Genomic DNA, 21,226 nt, shown 5'->3' on the forward strand with positions numbered 1-21,226 from the left:
TTGTTTTTTAGACACTTTTAGTCCTTCTCATGACTTTTTCTATTTTTAGTAAGGGCATTTTTGTATCTTCATATTTTTCTTTGATTATTTTCTTAGTTTCAACCGGTTTAATTGGTTTAGGACTTTACTAAAAATCGGTTGAAAAATATTATTACTAAAAATCAGAGGTTACCTAAAGTTATAAACAATGTTGCAAAAATCGCGCCTAGGCGCCATTGCGCCGCCGCGAAGAAGGCCAAAATCGGCCATCTCCGCGGCCGGCCGCCTAGCCGGCCGGTCGGCGATTTTTTTTTTTTTTTTTTTTTTTTTTTTAATGTCGGAAAAGTTTCGGAAGGCATAACTTTTGACTCGGTTGTCCGATTCGGACAATTTTTTTTTCAAATCGCGTATTTTTTCGATGGTCTAAACAATCTTTTGAACAATTTTACAACCACTTTTGTAAATAGTTTCTATGAAATAACTATGAAAACCTTATGTTTTAGTACTAAATTTTGAAAATTTGTAATTAAAAAAATTAAAAAAAAAAAAAAAATTCGGCGGCGCCTAACGTTTTTTGCAACATTGGTTATAAACCAATTAAACCGGTTGAAACCAAAAAAATAATAAAATAAAAATATGAAAAGACAAAGATGTTCTTACTAAAAATAGGAAAAGTAATAAGAAGGACTAAAAGTGTCAAAAAAAATTAATAGTCTAGGGATGTTAAATAACAAAAACGATAGTCTGGGACTAAATTTAGAATTGACACAAAAAACAAGGGACCTCTGGTGAAATTAACTTTTAAATAAATTAAAATTATATTACAAATTTAAATTTACAAACACAAAATGTTTTTTACAAAAAGTACAATTATTTAATTAGAAGGGAGATTAGTTGTTAATTTTGGGATTAGAGAATCACCCGAATAAATTTAAAAATTTTAATAGTCAAGAATTAAATGTGACAAAGATTTAAAAATTGTGAGACTAAAAGTGAAAATTTTAATAGCCGGAGATCAAATGTGAGACCGAATGTGGGAATGATTTAAAAGTCTTGGGATCAAATCTGAAAATTTTGATAGTCAAGAATTAAATGTGACAAAGATTTAAAAATTGAGAGATCAAATCTAAAAATTGTAATAATTAGGGACCAAATGTGGAAATAGTAATAACTCGAAGAGATTAGGATTAGTTGACTAAGTTAGAAACTGAATTTGTAAAATAAAATAAAAAACCTTTGTGTTGCCGCCCTTCTGGATTCCGACGAATTTTCAACGCCTCTGGAAAACACGCCGGGAGAAATCGTCTCCGATCTCCGCTGCATAAAACCCTAACACCGCCGCTCCCTCCGCAAGCATCATGGCATCCATCTACACCTGCAAAGAGTGCGAAACCAACTTAAACCTCCACACCATTCACCTCTACCCTCCGGACTTCTACTTCGAGGCCGGCAACAAAGGCACCCTCTCATTCTCCGCCGTCGATTCCTCCAAATTCCGGTTCGAAAAGGAGGATAAGATCATACCCTTCTTCGAGACCGTCAACTACTGGGGGATCCAGAGGAAGCGGACCAAGATCAAGTGCGTCAACTGCGATAAGCTCGTCGGATATGTCTACGACGACGGCCCGCCCATGACTGACAGTCCGGGCCAGTTTCACTTCGGGCCTAGCCAGGTTATTCCCAGGGCTCCGAGGTATAGGTTCAAGAACAAGGCTCTGAGAATCACTTCTGAGACTTGAAACTTTTAAAGATTCAAACTTTTCTTGTTTGTGGAGTATTCTGCAATTATTATTTTGTGGTCTCTGTTTTCGAATATTAAGGTTGTAAAAATTCTTGTGTAGCAGCTGAACTTTTTCTTTTATTTATCTGTAGCTTGTAAAGTGTTTTGTTTTTTCTTCAATTTGTATCATGCTGTCATCCTTATAAAGAAACCATATATTTGATTCATTTAAGGAAGATTGAGTTCTTAAACAACTTTTTTTCTTGATTATTGTTCAACCTGAAACCTTCATCTATCATACTACAAGATATTTGGCAATTTTTCTTAATTCTATGCTGGATTATTGAACCACAGAGTATGATCATACATCATAGGTGAAGAAAAAGAAAGAAAGAAAAAAAATTTTCTTTTGTGGCTACTAGGAAAATTTTTGCTTGTCATTGTATCCCAGTGGTTTCACAAATGATGTACTTGCTTTCAAAAAAAAATTTAAAAAAATGATGTACTTATTAGGGTACCCCAACTACAATGGTGTAAGCCTAATGGGATAAGAAAAATGAAAGAAATTTGGTGGCATTGGTTAGATTTTGTCAATCTTTTGAATCTCGAGTCGTAGTATAGCAACATAATGGTCTTGATCTGTAGGAGTTTCATATGTATTCTTTTCTTGACTTGTTCTTCTTTGTGTAGATGGACAATAAGGAGTTTGGCTCATACAAGTCACTTTCCAAATGATCTAGGCTTGAGTAGCTCCGATTTCGAGGGGGTTAAATGCTTAAAAAGGATGACTGTCCTAATTGACCGTTGAGAAAAATACGTATCAGTTGTGTTATAACAGATGACTTCTCCACTCATCTCTCACATTTGTCTCTTTCTTTTGTCTAATAGCAGCCCTATCTGTCATTGTTCATTTTACAAGAAAAGGAGCTATAACAGCTCCTTGGACTGATAAGATTAGAAACGAGGGACTTATGGTTGTGATTGTGATGGCGGCGGCTGCATATCAGCTTGTGAGGCAAGAATGATGATAGCTTTTGTTAATTAAGCTGCATTACTATGCCGGGAGACCAATGCCAGTGCAAAAAAGACAAATTTATGGTTGCTGTGAGCCTTTGATTATTTAATTGAGCTGGTAGTTCAAATGTCTCACATCAAATAATACACATTTCTTAATAAACTCAAATTTGCATTTATCTATAGCAATTTATTCATCATAGCCAAGTCATGCAACTCAAATATTATTATTTATAAGTAGTGTCTGCAATACAAGTTTCTTATGGATTCCCTATTCCCCACCGGATCTTGATCATTGCCAAAAAATTGATTCTCAGTCCATCTTCCAATCAGAATTCCCCTCGGCTTCTTCTTTTGTGCAATATCCCACTGTTTTCTTCACTTTCTAAAATCTTTATTGAAAGTCTGGTGCTGCTATCCATTTTTGCTGGTAAGCCTAATAGTCAATTAACTATTTTGTCTATAAAGTTGCAGTGAATTGTCTTATCCTCGTGAAACAGGAATAGTTCTTTATCCTTCAGGAGAGTTCAATGGAAGTCTTGTGGTCCTCAAAAGCTTGGTTGGACCCCTAGCTCCATGACTCTGATTGGGATGCTTATCTCTATGCTTTGATTTTTACTGTTCAAGTGCTTATGCATAATAATCATTAAGGGTCCGTTTGGAAACCAGGAAAATGACTTCTGAAAAATGTTTTCTGGAAAATGAGTCATTTTCCGGAAAACATTTTCCTTTCCGGTGTTTGGTTGCATTCTGGAAAACTGTTTTTGTGTGTTTGGTTCATTTTCTGGAAAATGAGTAGAATTGTATAATTAAACATTTTAATTATTTTATTTAGAATATTACAACATGTATAATAATATATAATAATATAATATTAATTTTAAATATAATAAAAAATAGCTAAGTTTTTCAACAACAAAAAAAAAAACTAATAATATATCAAAAATATTATGGTGGTGGTGGTGGTGTAGTGGTAGTGGTGTTATTCGTTATATAATAATAATAATAATAATAATAATAATAATAATTGGTGGTGGTGTGATGGTGGTGGTAGTATGACGATGGTGTGGTGGTGGTGGTGGTGGCGGCGACGGTGGTATGGTGGTGGCGGCGGCGACGGTGGTATGGTGGTAGTGGTGGCGGCGACGGTGGTTGCGGTGGTATGGTGGTGGTAGTGGTGGTGGTGGTTGCGGTGGTATGGTGGTGGTGGTGGCGGTGGCGGCGGTGGCGTGGTTGTGGTGGCGGTGGTATGGTGGTGGTGGCGGTGGCGGCGGTGGTGTGGTAGTGGCGGCGGTATGGTGGTGGTGGCGGCGGTATGGTGGTGGTGGCGGCGGCGGTGGTATGACGGTAGTGGTGGCGGCGACGGTGGTTGCGGTGGTATGGTGGTGGTGGCGGCGGCAGTGGTTGCGGTGGTATGGTAGTGGTGGTGGCGGTGGTGGCGGTGGCGGTGGCGGTGGTGTGGTGGTGGCGGCGGTGGTATGGTGGTGGTGGCGGCGGCGGTGGTATGACGGTAGTGGTGGCGGCGACGGTGGTTGCGGTGGTATGGTGGTGGTGGCGGCGGCGGTGGGTGCGATGGTATGGTGGTGGTGGGGGCGGTGGTATGGTGGTGATGGCGGCGACGGTGGTTGCGGTGGTATGGTGGTAGTGGCGGCGACGGTGGTATGGTGGTAGTGGCGGCGACGGTAGTGGTGGCGACGGTGGTTGCGGTGGTATGGTGGTAGTGGTGGCGGCGGCGGTGGTGTGATGGTGGTGGTGGTATGGTGTTGATGATGTTGGTGTAAAAGTTGGAAAATGACTTCCCCCCAAAAAAAGGGGAAGTCATTTTCCATAAAATTGCCTTCCTTTTCCATTGACTTCCACCCCATTTTCCTTTGACCAGTCATTTTCCAATGTAACCAAACACCAAAACCCCGGAAAATGACTTCCAGAAGTCATTTTCCGGGTTTCCAAACACACCCTAAGTGAAAAAGCTGGAAATTTGTTCTGTTCTTGCAGTTGCATATTCAGAAGCTTCTTATAAAATGAAGCGAATGGCAGCAGAAGGCAAGGTTGATGGAAAAAAGTTAAAGAACACGAGCCCGCCAGTTCCACCGCCATTGCCCAGGTTTCTGATTACAACGAAAGCAGCGGTTAAGCCAAAGACTCCATCGAGCGTGACAAACCAAGAGATTGCAAAGTTTTGGAGGCAGAAGCGCATGGCCGAAGAAAGTCACTTCCTTGCAGCTATCAAGGCTGCAGCTCGAATCAGAGCACAGAATCTCTCGGTAAGGTCATATATCGGTTTGATTCAATCTTGGATGTGGTGGGTATATTTCTATTATGCTTGTTGGTAATCTCAGAACTGAAAATCACTACTTCAGGATTGGGAGGGAATTGAAGATTATCAAAGAAACATAGTTGACATCCTATACAGTAGGATTCTTTCTTAGATCATTAGATTCCCATTCTGTCTCTTATTTACTGTTTTATATTATTTGTTGTAAGTGATGTGAAGGAAGGATAATGTAAATAAACTTTTGAATTGACAGAATTATGAAGTATATGCCAAAAGATTGGCTCCTCCCCTCCACGAAACGTCCAAAGAAAAAGATTAAAAAAAAGAACCTTTTTTTTTTTCCCCTAAGAAGACGCTTTCATTTCTTGTCTTGTATAATATGCTTGTTGTAAGTATCAATGATTACTTATAACTTTTGACAAACGACTTGTGTTGTCTGTCGGAATAATCAAGGCGGATGAGTACAAGGCGTTTGAAGAGTCGTTGCAGGAGGGTGGCAGTGACGAGAATGTTAAGATCATCATCAAGCCAGATAAAACCGAGAAGGAGATCAGAGTGGGGATCAAGGACTGGTAAGTTGCAAGAATATCTGAACCTTTATTTTTTTTATTTTTTTATTTTTGGTTTGGGTAACGCCCCATCATGAGCACCCGCACTTGAGTTGTTGCAGGTGGACAAAGAGCAGGTACGCGTACTTGAACCAACCAGCGATCAAGTCAATGGATAAACGCTCATCCAGAGGCCGCGCTTCCACATACATTTCGCAGCTCAATTGTTACACGACAGCTCCTCCTCCGTGGGCTACAACCACCTTCACCGTCTTCTAGCTCGTAGGCGATTCACGCCATGCATGCCAGCATTATCGATTTCTTCTTCATTTGTGTTTCCTGCAAATCTGTTCTGTGATTGTATCTTCAGCTTTGGAAATAAAATGCTGATTGAATGGCTATGTAAACTATATTGTTATGTTGTACGTTGTGTGATCAAATCATCCTTGTATTCGGTTATTTTGTCACTGCAACATTTATTCATGGTTAACATGTTATTTTATTTAGAGAGGTTCATAGGGAGTCGAACTTAGAACTTGTGTTTACCAAGTCAATTGTCTGATCAACTTGGTTGAGATTATTATACTTTTTATTAAATGTTTTTTTTTTTTTTTTGAATGCATTAAATGTTAAATGACAAAAATTTAAATGAATTATTAATTGTGATAAGCAAACAAAAATCAATAATGTAATGTAACTGAATTAAAATAATGAGATTGAATATGGCAATGTTACAATGATGTGGAATTTGCTCTTTGAAAAATGTTTTTTTTTTTTTAATTTTTATTTTTATTTCTCAATCGCAAAAAAAAAAAAAAAAACTAATAATTTATTGTGGTCCTGTTTATGTCCTTTTAATAATAATAATAAGTTTTGCAATTCAAACTAAGTTAGGCGAATTTCCTAACCTACCTCTATCCAACATTTTATATATTTATTTAGAGTTAATTTCAACGAAGTTTCATTGTCTGGTCATTTCAAATTTACTCTCAAATTATCATTTTTGTCATTTAACATTACTATTATATTTTGTATATTTTTTGTTATTCTGGTGACTTTTCCGATGAAAGCCTATTTTAAGAAAGGACATTTTGGTCTCTTCAATTTTTTTTTTTTTTTTTTTTTTTTTTTTTCACTTTTTTAGTCCAATTTTTGTTCTTAATTTTTCAATTCATCTCTTCTCCTTCAGCCGTAGATTAAGCTGAGGTAGTTGGTGTACGGGAGGCTTTAAGCTAGTTAAAGAGTGCACGCTTCGATGAAGTGGATATTGAAATGGACGCTCTTCAAGTCCATCAATCTATTAATTCCTCAAATTTCTTTTCCTCGTTTGGTTACATTATTTCTAATATTAAAGAAGCTGCTAGTGTGTTTAATCACATTTGCTTCTATTATGTTAAGAGGTTCGCGAATCGTGCTACCCATTCTATTGTAAGGGAAGCCGTTTCTATGTCTGGCCCCAGAATGACATATCATTCCTCCCTCTTTTGTTGCAAGTATGATTTCTGATGATTTAATTAATTAAATTTTCTCTTTAAAAAATCATTATTGAAGAGACCAAAGTGTCTTTTCCTAAAATACTTTCATGGGAAAAGTCACCGAAGGACCAAAAGTATCTAAAATATAATAGTCTAAAATATTAAATGACAAAAATAATAGTCTAGGACTAAATTTGAAATTACAACCAAACACAATGACCTCCGAACTCTATTTATTTATTTATACGGAATACTAGTGAAATGAAACGTGTTGTGCAATTAAATAAATGTTTAATTTCCTTAAAAAAATAAATGTTTAATAATTATAAAATTATAAAATTACATGGACAAAATAAATAAAAAACTATCATATTTTCATGTACAATTGAATAAAATATTCATATTGAACATTTGGTATTTGAATGCGTCATCAATCATATTCAACATTCAATAATGTATAGAGTAAATTGCACTTTTGGTCCCTCAGTAAGTACCCAATTTGCAATGTTATCCGTGCTTTCTAATTTGGACAGATTTGGTCCCTCAATTAGTCCACCGTTTGTCATTTTAGTCCTTCTGTTAGATAATCATCCTAAACTCCAGTTACACCATGGGTATTATAGGAATTTCACTTAGCCTTGATTATAATAGCTTAGCTTTTTCCCGTTCCTCCTCCCTGTCTGCCATTTCCTCCAGCACTGTCTACAACCCTAACCCGTTGGAAGATAAGCTGCTCCAAGCCATTTCCTCCATCACAGTTTTTGCCCAATTTCTGTTCCCAACTGAGACAGAGATTCTGATCAGAAGCCAACTGAGACAGTGAAAGTTGTAACCGTCCAACGCGAAAATCATCTTCAAAATCTAGGAAAGGAGAAAACAAATATTGAGAAGGGATAAATTATTGGGTGCCATGTTGTTGAGAGCGTGGAAATGGTACCAGAATTGCTTAGCGGTGCATCCGGTAAAACACAGGTCATCAGTTCTGTCGTGATTTGGGGTTTGAGCGATATTTCTACACAGGCCCTCACTCATTACACTGTCAAGACTCGCCACAATATTCCCTCTGTAAGTAGCCCAATTGATATGCTATTTGTCCTCCGCATTGAGAGTCTATGGGGTTTATCTTGAGCCATGGGTACGGGTTGACCGAGGTGGCTGGGGTGGTGGTGTCGTGCGTGTGGAAACTGAAAAGGAACGAATTACCTACGGTGGAGCAGGCAAAACTGAAGGCGAGGCAAGGGTTGAGAACACTAGGGACAGCGACAGTGGACGTGGTGGAGGCGGATTCCGGCTAGAGAGTGAAGCGAGACAGGTTGACAATGGGGGAGATAATTCAGAAACATCCACCGGAAAAATTCAGAAATTTGCTCTCAGAGGATCACCATGAAGATGGGGACATTAACCAACATCTACCTGGTGGTGGCTTTCCTCTACCCTTGACGTACTACTCCAACCAACGACCTCTGTATCTCTCTCTCGAACGCCAACAACAGTTCCGACGACATCTGGGTCTCACTGGCGACCCCTGTTTTCCCCAGTAAGCAGGGCAGATCCGGCGTGGGCGCGGCGGCAGACGGCGTCGTGGCTGGATCCCCTTCGTTGCAGCAGCGGACTGGCGAAGTAGAGAAGACCTTCACCTCGATCTGCAGTTTCCGGCGTACTGGTTCCAGTGACGAGTAGCAGCAGGACCGGCAGCGTCAACCTTCTCCCCTATTGATATTCAAGGCTATGTGAAAATCCATTTTTGTCCATGGTTTTAACGGAGTTTATGATGACTGACTAACAGAAGGACTAAATTGACAAACGTCGGACTAATTGAGGGACCAAATCTGTCCAAATTGAAAAGCAAGGATAACATTGCAAATTGGGTACTAACTGAGAGATCAAAAGTGCGATTTACTCTAATTTATATTATTAAATAATTATATATAGTTACGTACATAAATTATTTCATTTTATAAGAACTCAAAAAAAAAAAAAAAAGAACAAAAAAAAAAAAAGAGTAAAATATAGATTTTGTTTTTAACCATCACAAAATTTGAGTTAATTTTTTTTTTTTGATTTAAAAATTATATATACACTAATACCATAAAATTTTTTATTTAATTGAAAAAAATGAATAAGTAAATAAATGTTCAACACAACTCAGAAAGAAAAAAATTAACAAATCATAAAGATTGAAAATGATATAGGCAAAACTAAGAAAATGGTAAATTAGGAAGTATTTTCAAAACTATAAAAAAGAAAGCACAATGTATAACCCATTAATGCAACCAATTACATTAGTACAATTTTAGTTTCAATTATCACTTTTTTTTTTATTATTATTATTTTTGAAAATCAACGGATAAACGATATATTAAGCACAAAACAAATCAACAATATAAGGAGGCAGGACCGGTTTATATATATATATATATATATATATATATATATATATATATATATATATATATATATATATATTGGTGGCCCTGTTCTTGTACATAAATGGAGCCCTACCAAAAGTATAAATCAATCTTTAAAACCACCATAAATATATGATTTTTTCATTTATTGTTTCTTACGTTTTTCACATCTAGATTCATATTTTCTAATACCGAGAGCCATAGTAATGACTAATGATAATATACAAATATGCAATTAAATCAAAATTACCAAACAACAATTTATACACATAACACACTGCACATGTACAGTACATTGTAAAACAGTAAAAGTAAAAACTTAAAATTAAAGATTTAAAGTAATTAAGTAAAAACAAAAAGGATTGAAACAACCCGATTGGAAAGCCTCAAAGCCCTTATTCCTTTCCTTGATTTCGCTATAATGCTACGGAATGTCGGAAACCAGAATTGAGCCGTTTGGGAGAATTGAGGAATTGGGGAAATCTGTGAACTGCGATACTGCCGTCTGCCTCTCAGCGCCTCAGTCCTCGCCCCTCAGCCGCTGCGAAATCGGAAATTCGTCGTCCGCTGGCCGCTGCGAAACCGTCGAAAAGTATCGCAAATCACTTCCTGTGTCTGACGTCCTCTAAAATGCTAAATATTTGATTCCTATCATGCTATTTCTATTGATTTTAGTGTTCTATTACTCTCAGACGTCTCAGTGCTCTGCGCCTTTGTCAATTGCTAAGAAGATTAGAAGACAATTAGACGAAGTCACTTAATCACGAAAAAACAGGTACTCAGGTGTAGAAGAAAAACTAATTTTTTTTTTTATTTCTTCTAAACGTGGGGCGGTGGGGAAGCTGAACAGTTAGCATAATGCATGCCTCAATTAATGAATTAATTATGTTTAGTCGTTTAGAGAACTGATGCAGTGCTTGCGTTTTAATTGTAAATTTTTTATTTTTATTTTTTAATTTCTTAGGTATAAATTAAATATTGACCTATTGGCCCCCCTAAAAATGGGGGTCCTGTGCTGTTGGGATGTGATCTGTAAGGAGGCGGAGAAGACATCCATGAACCTAGGACAAACTCAAAATCAATTGTCTTTGTAAGAACATGAGCCACATGATTCGCTGACCTACTGATATGGCAAACACTAACGTTCCCAATATCCCTAGCAATATTACGACATTGCTTAACAACTGCACCAACATATGAAAGGTCTAGAGTCAAAGAATTAAAAGCAATACAGAAATTTAAACACTCAGATTTATTCGAGCAAAATATTATTAAAACTAAGGCACTTAAGCCAAGTAAGTGCTTCCTTGACCGCCATCACCTCCGCTAGATAAGGGTCTCGTTCACAGCTAAGTCTGCCACCCAAATCTGCTACAAAATATTGATTATCCTACTATCACCTACATATGTTTCATTCATCCCACCTACATACACACTACCATCACCTACCACTACTTATCTGCTTGATGGTACGAAATTTTATAAAACAGGCCCAGCCCAAAGGTGATACTAGACCAAGAACGAGGTTTGTGGGGCGTGGGGAAGTGCAAGTAAGCCATGGAGACTATGATGATAGGTCTAGGGTGGTAAGGTGTTGGCCCAAGATGAAGATAATGGTGGACATTCCTTAATAGCATGGAACTAGGTCGGGATGTGACACCTCGTAAATCTAAATGCTAATCGAGGACTAATTGAAGAATTAATCCAAGTTTCTTTGCTAACCCATTTCTAAAAGTCCTGAAATTTGATAGTCGGGGGACTAGATTTTGACTAGTTACTTAAGTCAAATGGGTGTACCTTGTGCTTCTTGAGTTGTGCCCTTGTCCCCTTGTCTTTCCAACCTTAGTAAGGGTAAAAATGGCTTTTCACATATGAATTGTGGTTCAAGCTACCATAACAAGACATTTCATTTCATTCATCCTTTCAACCTAAGACTCAAACACTCTAGCCTCTCTCTAAAATAACCTAGCTTCTTCTTCAAGCAAGAAGGTGAACTTCCTAGCCTTGTAAGATCTTTTACCAAGATTTCTACTTTCTTCTTTTTGAGCATAGGAAAGGGTAAGGTTCTTAGCTTTTTGGTGTTTTTAGTCATCTTTTGGGTGTCTTTATCTAAAGTTAGAACCTTTCTTGTATTTTGGCTTGTGTAAGAAGATGGTGTGGAAGAAGAGCTCTAGGAAGAAGCTTAATAGGGTGAAAAGTGTGGTTGTTGGTCTACAAAGGTAACCCATGCTATACAAAACCTATTTTCTTACTTAAATGATGATTCTTGGCTTCTACTTGTTGTTCTTGATGTGATTTATGAGATTTGATGCATGATCTTGTGATGATGCATGTTTAGAGCTTGTATTTAGGTTTCTTGAATGCCATTGCTTGGCTATTTCTTGGGTTCAAGTCATATCTTTGTTGTGTGTGAGATTTTGGGTGTTTTGGACTTGAACTTGACCTTGGTGATGAAAATCCCCGAAGGGATTTTGGTGTACTGGTTGTACCCCGTGGGCGGAACGGCGGGCAGTGGCCTACCCGCCGCCCCACCGCGGGGAACGTGGTTGCCTCGGGTGTGTACCCGCTGGCGGAACCACGGGTGGAGGCCCACCCGTGGCCCCACCTGCGGGGTGCATTGTTGGCGTTGTGCGGGAATTTGTTCCCCGTGATTCTTTCTTCTCGGTAGTGATGTTTTGACCTCCCATTGTTGATTTATTGGATTTGAGAGTCTTATTGATGTTTCGTATGTCTAGAACGGTGTGCTAGGAGTCCATGTAGGATTTGGTGTCTTGAATCGTGCTAAGGGTCCAACTTTGTGATTCATTGGGCTGATGTGAGTCTTGAATGTTCTTTGGAACTAATTTGGTTTACCCATTTGATAAGTATGCTAGTTTGATGTTGTTATGCTTGTATGTGTGGTTCGTTCCTTCTTATTGGGGTCGGCAACTTGTGTTGACAATCATTTGATGTTGGATAGTAATCCTTTGTTGTTGAATATGGTCTCATGTCTTTATTGTGATCTCTTGATTGATTCTTATGGTGATCGTATGCAAATCGTTGTACCCTTTGTTGATACTTGATTGGGGCTATTGTTGAGCCTTAGTCTTCTTGATAATGATGATGACTATGTGTGACTATGATTGAGGTTGGACTCAGAAGTACCAGGTGGCACTAGGAGGTAACGGTTGGAACTATGATAAGGCCGGGGGTAGCCATAAGGTTGGAACAGGGCATAAGGTTGGAAGTTGGAAGTTGAAAGTTGAAAGCGGTACACTTGGTACCATGATTCTTGTGACATGAATGTGTCATTGTGTGATTGTATGATTCCCATGCTTATGAGCATGTCTTGATGTATTCTACCTTGTGAATGGTAGGATGCATCCTGAGTTGTGTTGTCTATTACGTTTGCGGTCTTGTTGTTGTTGTGAGGTTGATGATCCTCGTTCTTATTGAGAGTGTAATGGTCTTTGATGTTGACTTCCTTCCTTGGTTTTAAAATGATATATATGGTATTCCTCAGTTTCAAATGACTTTGATTATATCTATCTATACTATGTTATTTAACGAGTATTGATGGGTTACCAGCATTATTCGCTGACCGGGTGTTATCCCCATGTTTTACAGGGTTTGAGTAGATGACGAGCGTGCTAGATGTGGATTCTAGATAGAGTAGCTCCCATGTTTAGACGTTTACTTTTGTTGGCCTGTGTGCCTAGATTAGTGGCCTGTGTGCCTAGACTAGTGGCCTGTGTGCCTAAACTTATGCTGCTTAATGATTTTGATAGTTTTAGCCTATGCACCCATGTTTTATGGGTGTGGCATAACGCTTTCCCGATTTTAATATAGCTTCCCCTTAATGTTTGTCTTAATGATTAGCTGTTTACCTTTGAATTTAAGTTTTAAAAAGTTGGTAAAATCGGGGGTGTTACACGGGAAGTAGTAAAAGTATGCTTCAATGACATAATAGTCGTAGGCCTTGGATGGTAGGTAGGGTTGACCGCGGTTCCGGTTCTACAAATGGCTAAACCAAAACTAGAACCTTATATTAATGTTCTGGTTCCGGTTCTTGAACCGGATTTATATTATAAAATAAAAATAAAAATTGGCCAATGGCCAACGCCAGTGGCCTGGGGTCTAAAATTTTGAAAAGCCAGTGGCTTTGGATTTTCAAATTTAAACTGTAAGTCTTTTTTTTTTTTTTTTTTTTTTTGGAACTGGAACCGACGGTTTCGGTTCCTTAATTACACAAACCTTAACCGGAACTGTACAGACGGTTCGGTTCCGATTTCAGTTGTACAGTGCACGGTTTCGGTTTGAACCGAACCGTGGTCACCTCTAATTGTAGGGTCCTAACTAGAGCTGTCAATGTGGACTCATAGGCTCGTCACTTGGTAGACTGAGAAAATCGGCAAATTATATCGTGCACCAGGGTGCACAATGCATTGTGCGCCCTAAGAGTTTATGTGTATTGTGTTAAGAGTTTATGTATATTATGTTAAGAGTTTATGTGTATTATGTTAAGAATTTATGTATATTATGTTAAGAGTTTATGTGTATTATGTTAAGAGCTTATGCATGTGTATTATGTATAATGTTATAATTATGTGTATTATATTAGAAGTTTATGCGTATTCTACCCTACAATTATATACATACAAAACATAAGATATTTAGGGCGCTTAATGCATTGTGCACCCTGATGCACGATATAACAATTGGAGAAAGTCCTTACCCGCTCACCTGTAAGTAATTGAAACAATGATAAAAAATTACCCCTTATTAATTAGACCAAAGCAAGCCCGCCTATACAATTTATAATGGAAAACAAATCAAATCATCATAATCAACAATATCTCTATCTCTATCTCTATCTCTATATATATTAAAGCAAAATGATGGCCAAAATTTCCCCTCCAAAAATTTATAAAATTTATAATAATTAATTTATTTTACGTATAATTTTTATACATTATATACATTATACATAATTACAAAAATGCTAAATGAATTATACAAAAATCAATGCCAATTTACCAAATATAATATTATAATAATTAATTTCATCAAATTTCCTAACTTCAATTATGCTACCACTACTATCAATTTCATTTCTTTCAATTCTACTAATTTATTTTACATATATACTTTATATACATAATTATAAAAATGCTAAATCAATTATACAAAAATCATTGTCAATTTACCATATATAATATTATAATAATTAATTTCATATCTCCGTATTTGTTATTTCAAAAATATAAATTTGTTCAATTCTTTCAATTCTGCTAATTTATTTTACATATACTTTATATACATAATACATAATTACAAAAATGCTAAATCAATTATACAAAAATCATTGCTAATTTACCAAATATAATATTATAATAATTAATTTATTTTACATATACTTATACTTTACATACATTATTATATACATAATACATAATTACAAAAATGCTAAATCAATTATACAAAAATCATTGTCCATTTACCAAATATAATATTATAATAATTAATTTCATCAAATTTCCTAACTTCAATTATGCTACCACTACCACTATATAAATCAAGCATTTCAAAAAACATATTACCACTACCAATTTCATATATTTCATTGAATCTCACTGGTTCAGATACATATTCTCCATATAAAATAATCTACATATAATATAATGGCTCCTACTTTTGTTTTATTGAATAAAATAAATGCCTACAGTGTTGCGTGGGCAATAAAAGTACGATTGATTCGTCTCTACGAAGTCAAGAATAACCGTGGAGCAACCTTAGAATCTATGCTTGAAGATGTGGAGGTATATATTGTTATTTGCATTTGGTATTCTTTTGGCATAATAATATCTGAATTATGTAAATGTATTGACATATTGAAATCTGTCCTTAGGTATATATTAATTCTTTAATTTTTTTATACTTTTCCATAAAACAGAAAAATAAACATATCACCACATTTTTTGAAAATAATTATTAAAATCTACTATATTTTTTTGATGCACTATTACATTTAAAAAAAAAAAAGAAAGAAAAAGAAAGACTATATGATCATTAAAATTTTAGTGTATTTGTAATATTGTCCCAATGGTACCTTTAAATATAAAGTTACCACAAGGGTTTATGATGGCCGTGGGAATGCATCGTTCCAATTATGGGATCGTGAATGCACTGTGTTGTTTGGAAAATCTGCATCAGAATTAAAAAAAATAAAACCTATGTGGAGGTTATAAATAATTTTTGTATTATATTATGCGTCTTTTATATATATATATATATATATATATATATATATATATACACACACACACACATACACTATTTTTTTTGATTCGTTTTGTACTAATTGAATACTCTTTATTGTTTAGGACGAAATGAACTCATTTCCACCTGAAATGGATTGTGACTAGGGGTGTAAACGAATCGAATCGAGTCAAATATCTCAGTATTCGATTCGAATTCGATTATATATTCGAATATTCGTATTCGTATTCGTTTAATATTCGAATATCAAATTTTATTCGTATTCGATTCGACCAGTTTATTCGAATATATTCGATTCGACTCGAATATTCGAATTCGAAATGCCTAACTTAATTTTTTACAAAAATTCTTTAATAAATTAAGATAAAATGTAATAAAAATTTATATTTATATAGCATAAAATATTCGAATACTATTCGAATATATTCGAATCGAATACACTCTAATTCGTATTCGTATTCGAGAAATATTCGAATCGAAAAAAGTATTCGGATTCGGATTCGTATTCGAAATATTCGAATTCGAATCAACATATTCGAATTCGAATCACGAATCGAATTTTTTTTATTTGATTTGTTTACACCCCTAATTGTGACACCCCGTAAATCCAAAATCTAGTTAAGGATTAATTAGAGAATTAATCCTAGTCTTCTTGTTAATTTATTTCTAAAAATCCTGAAAATTTAATAGTCGGAGGACTAGAATATGACTAGTCAATCCAAGTCAAAGGGTTGTACCTTATGCCTAGTGAGTTGTTCCCTTGTCTCCTTACTCTTCCAATTTTAGTAAGGGCAAAAGTGTCTTTCTACCTAAAGTTTGTGCTCCAAGCTAACCTAGCATCATCTCTTCATTTCATCCACCAACAATCTAAACACAAAATCTCTACCTTCTCTCTAAGAATTTGGTAGCTTACTCTCCAAGCCAAAATTTGGGCATCCTAAATCCTACAAGTTGTCTTCCAAGATTCATACTTTCCTAATCTTGAGCATAGGGGAGGGTAAGATCCTTGATCTCTTGGTGTTTTTAACATCCTTTTAGTTGTCTTTTTCTAAAAATAGAATCTTTGTTGTCTTTTGGTATGCTTATGAAGTTGGTGTTGGAGAAGAGCTTTAGGAGAAGCTTTCTAAGGGTGAGAAAGTGAAGTTTTAGGCTACAAAGGTAACCCATGCTTTACAAAACCTATTTTCTTACTTATATGATGATTTCTTGGCTTCTACTTGTGATTCTTGTGTTGAAATGTGAGATTTGATGCATTGTCTTGTGGTAATGCATGTTTAGAGCATGTTCTTAGGGTTTTTGTATGCCATTGCTTGGCTATTTCTTGAGTTCAAGCCATATTGTTGTATTGTGTGAGATTTTGGGTGTTTTGGACTTGAATTTGGACTTGTTGTTGAAAATCCCCGAAGGGATTATTTGGTGTACAGATCGGTACACGCGGGCGGAACCACAGGTGGTTGTCCACTCGTGGCCCCACCCACGGGGAACGTTGTTGTTAATGGTCGGAGATTTGTTCCCCGTGATTCTTTTGACTCGGTATTGATGTTTTGACCTCCCGATGTTGTTTTATTGGGCTATTTGTGAGTCTTCTTGATATTTCGTATGTCTAGAACGGTATGTTAGGAATCCATGTAGGATTTGGTGTCTTGAATCGTGCTAAAGGTCCAACCTTGTGATTCGTTGGACTAATGAGGAGTCTTGAATGTTCTATGGAACTACTTTTGGTTTACCCGTTTGATAAGCATGTTAGTTTGATGTTGAAATGCTAGTGTGTGCAGTTTGTTCTTTCCTATTGAGATTGGAAACTTGTGTTGATCATCGTTTGGTGTCGGATTGTGATCCTTCGTTGTTGATTATGGTTTCATATCTTTGTTGTGATCCATTGATTGATTCCTATGATGTGAACGTATGTAATCGTTGTACCATTTGATGGAAGCATAACTAAGGTTTATGAGGCCTTAGTTTTCCTGATAATGATGCGGTCTCGTGTGGCCATGATTGAAATTGGTGGTGTGACCTGAGCGTAGGCTCATATGTTGGTGGTTGTGTGATATGAACTGTACCCTTATGTACTGATATGTTGGCAGTTGTTGGTGGGGGAACGACGGTTCCCGGAGGCATAAGGTTGGACTCAGAAGTACAGGGATTACTCAGAGGTAATGGTTGGAACTGAAATAAGACCGTGGGTAGCCATAAGGTTGGAACTGTGAATCTTGTGACATGTAGTTGTCACTGTGGCATGTAGTTGCCAATGTGTGAATGTGTATTCTTTGCTAATGAGCATGTCTTGATGTATTCTACTTTGTGATCAGTAGAATACATCTCGAGTTGTATTGTTTACAGTTGGTACTCTTGTCTTGTTGTTGTCATATGGATGTTGATTTCCCTTTTCCTTTGAGAGTGTGAATGAGTCTTTGAAGTTGACTTCACTCTATGGCTTTTGAAATGATATATACTGTATTCCGTTTCGAAAATGGTTTTGACTTATACTATCTATATATGTTATTTAACACGTATTGATGGGTTACCAGCAATGTTCGCTGACCGGTGTCATCCCCTATCTTTATATTGCTTTACATGTTTTGAGTAGCTTGTTGGAGAGCACACTAGCAGATCGTTAGTTAGTGTAGCTCCCTATGTCTGTTTTAGTTAGACTTTTGGCCTGTGAGCCGTGGATATTTATAAGTTTGACTTTGACGTTTGTTTAGACTTAGCCTGTGCACCTATAGATGTGTAGGTGTGACATAACATCTCCCGTACTTGTCGTTTAGCTTCCGCTTTACTTTAATCTTGATGAGTAGACTTTATCTCTTTATTAAGCTTTAATTGGTTTTTAAATGTTGTGAAAATTAGGGGTGTTACATGGATGCTATAGTTGACCAACACGTTCTGTTTAAGATTCAAGTAAAACCATAAAACATATTAAATATGTAGAATCTTTGTCCGTGATGAAAGTTTGTCGTGAACCAAGACTTATTTCAAAAGTTCGTGATAGTATGTTGCTAGAGAACCAGGTTGAAAATATCTAAAAATTTCAATTATTTAAATTTTAATAGTTTATAGTTTATTACTTTTAAATAATAAAAAGTAAATAATATATGTACTTTTATTCTATAGGATTCAGATGCATTTTCCACATTACAACTTGGACAAGTTAACACTGTTGAGGTAATTTCTCTTTGTAATTTAATAAACTATTTTTATATTTATTCTTCTAACTTCGTAAATATTAGTCAATCAAGAATTATGTACACTTTTTGTTTTGTTTTTTTTTTTGTTTTGTTTTTTTTTTTTTTTTTGTTTTTTTAAGGAATTATCTTCTGGGGGTGAGGTCACCACACCAGTAAAAGAACAACCCAACAAGATGCTGAAATTGAAATAATTGAATCTGGATCTTCCAACCACAGCGTTAAGCGTAAACTGGATGATTCATTTTCATCAAATGTGGGGAAGAAGGCCAAATTCATTGTGAAGTTGGAGAAACCTTGAAATTGCATAAGTTTTGGGTTTAATTGGGAATTGGTGGACTATTTATGGATTTTTTATGAGAAATTTTTTAAAGTTGTATTTTTGTTTTGTTTTGTTTTGTTAAGTATTTGAGGTTTTTTGTTGATGTTCTTGAATAATGTTGAATAATGTTTGGGTTTAGATTTGTGTTTTATACACAATGATTTATTCTATTGTTAAATGTTGCATTAAATTTTTTTATTCCAATATATTATATTTTACTCTAAGATTTATTAATTATTATACATGGATAATTTGTTCAATTAACAATCTTATTTTAAGTTATAAATCAATTAGCTATGTAGAACAAAGTAAGCACTATCGAACATAATAAACAAAAATATACAACATACCTATCCCACATACAATGTGATTCACTGGTTGCAGATTATAAGAATACATGAAATGAGGACAATTTCCTTGCGTATATAATTGTGCATCCATCCCTGCACAATTAACCTATGAAAATTAAGAAAACACAAGATAAAATAAAAATGAAAACTATCTCCATGCACAAGATACTGATCAGTAGAGTTGTTAACAATTAATAACACAAAATAACAAAAATAAAAACACTTTGCAATTTACCGTATTTATGTAACAATTAACTCATTTCATCATCAATAGTGCAAATATTGAATATTTTATATGAACAAAATCGGTAAAAATAATTATAAATTATTTAAACTTATCTTGATGTAAAATAAAATAAAATCAAATATTTATTGAAAATCATTCCAAATATGAGATAACTAAATTTATATCATTTTTAAAAGCAAAATCATTTTAAATATGAGATAACTTTATCATTGCGGATGTGATCCAATTTACCAAATTTAATATTATAATAATTAATTAATTTCATCAAATTTCATAACTTCAATTATGCTAAATCATTTTAAAATTCTTAACGGAATTTCAATATTTATGTAACAATTAACTCATTTATCAATAGTGCAATTATAAATTTCTACGAACATCACGATGTAAAATAAAATCAAATATTATTCAAAATCATTCCAAATATGACTAATATTGAATATTTTATATGAATCAAATCGGTAACATAATTATAAATTATTTGAATTTATCTTGATGTAAAATAAAATAAAATCAAATATTTATTGAAAATCATTCCAAATATGAGATAACTAAATATATATCATTTTTAAAAACAAAATCATTTCAAATATGAGATAACCTTATCATTGCAGATTGGATCCATTTTACCAAATTTAATATTATAATAATTAATTTCATCAATTTTCATAACTTCAATTCTGCTAAATCATTTTAAAATTCTTAACGGAATTGCAATATATTTATTTATATAACAATTATTTCCGTATGAACGTATGTAACTGTCAGTTCCATTATTTACAATATACATAATATACTTTAACAATGTAAAAAAAAAAAAAAAATTAACATTAACTACTATAAATTTATAGACCGTGCATCACACGGGTATCATACTAATAACAATATAAATACATAATAATACACATCTATGTCAAAAATGAAATCAACCAGAATACAAGTCGGAGAAGAAATTAATATGCCACTGTAAATTTATTAATTACTATTTATTCCCTATTTGGGTGTAGGACTAATTATGAATATTAATTTTAGAAAGGGAAAATGACACTTTTTCTCCCTGAGTTATATACCTATAGCATTTTTTCCCCCTAAATGATTGAAGTGGCTGTTTTTCCCCCTAAAATGTTAATTGGACATATTTACCCTTAAACTAAATATTTAATTTATTTTTTTTCTCCAGCAAATTATGACCATAATTTGGTTCAAACTAAACAAACACTATAGCAACCAAACCGAAATATTCCAATTACAATTTAGAATCGAAATTCGATATTTAGAGTTTGTTAAAATCGTGAACCGGAACGGACGGTTCATGTTCCGAATTGAAAAAATAAAATACATTTATTGTTGAATTTAGACTATTTTAAAATAAAAAATACAATTTTAAAATAAAGACGGTTCAAAATCGCGAATCAGATCCGGAACCGCCGGTTCACGATTCAAGA

General features: G+C 35.0%; 1 protein-coding gene and 1 long non-coding RNA gene across 5 annotated transcripts; one reads left to right on the plus strand and one right to left on the minus strand.

Moving 5' to 3' along the window:
• The first annotated feature begins 1,805 nt into the window (after positions 1 to 1,805).
• LOC109167618 lies at positions 1,806 to 6,068 on the plus strand. 4 transcript variants are annotated; one of them, XM_019316671.1, is made up of 4 exons: positions 1,806 to 2,831; positions 4,709 to 4,977; positions 5,442 to 5,560; positions 5,659 to 6,068. In XM_019316671.1, the coding sequence occupies exons 2-4, from the start codon at positions 4,735 to 4,737 to the stop codon at positions 5,813 to 5,815; spliced, it is 519 nt and encodes a 172-aa protein (XP_019172216.1). In that variant the 5' UTR covers positions 1,806 to 2,831; positions 4,709 to 4,734; the 3' UTR covers positions 5,816 to 6,068. The 4 variants fall into 4 exon arrangements, with proteins under 4 accessions (XP_019172216.1, XP_019172217.1, XP_019172214.1 ...); XM_019316672.1 differs by lacking the exon at positions 1,806 to 2,831 and adding an exon at positions 2,851 to 3,143; XM_019316669.1 differs by lacking the exon at positions 1,806 to 2,831 and adding an exon at positions 3,172 to 3,364 and having other exon boundaries at positions 4,676 to 4,977.
• LOC109167621 lies at positions 5,038 to 15,990 on the minus strand. Its single transcript, XR_002051880.1, has 3 exons — positions 15,821 to 15,990; positions 10,782 to 10,787; positions 5,038 to 5,047 (listed from the first exon to the last, which is right to left on the minus strand). It is a non-coding gene; the product is annotated as an uncharacterized LOC109167621 (long non-coding RNA).
• Positions 15,991 to 21,226: the final 5,236 nt, after the last annotated feature.

The sequence above is a fragment of the Ipomoea nil genome, unplaced genomic scaffold (assembly GCF_001879475.1).
Source record: "Ipomoea nil cultivar Tokyo-kokei standard unplaced genomic scaffold, Asagao_1.1 scaffold3169, whole genome shotgun sequence".
Taxonomy (NCBI): Eukaryota; Viridiplantae; Streptophyta; class Magnoliopsida; order Solanales; family Convolvulaceae; genus Ipomoea; species Ipomoea nil.

What these genes read in the sequence shown, in the direction of transcription:
- LOC109167618 (XM_019316671.1), top strand. Translation starts at nt 4,735, where the DNA reads ATGAAGCGAATGGCAGCAGAAGGCAAGGTTGATGGAAAAAAGTTAAAG. An exon ending in TCAGAGCACAGAATCTCTCG is followed by an intron (nt 4,978 to 5,441) that starts GTAAGGTCATAT and finishes GGAATAATCAAG; the next exon opens with GCGGATGAGTACAAGGCGTT. An exon ending in AGAGTGGGGATCAAGGACTG is followed by an intron (nt 5,561 to 5,658) that starts GTAAGTTGCAAG and finishes GAGTTGTTGCAG; the next exon opens with GTGGACAAAGAGCAGGTACG.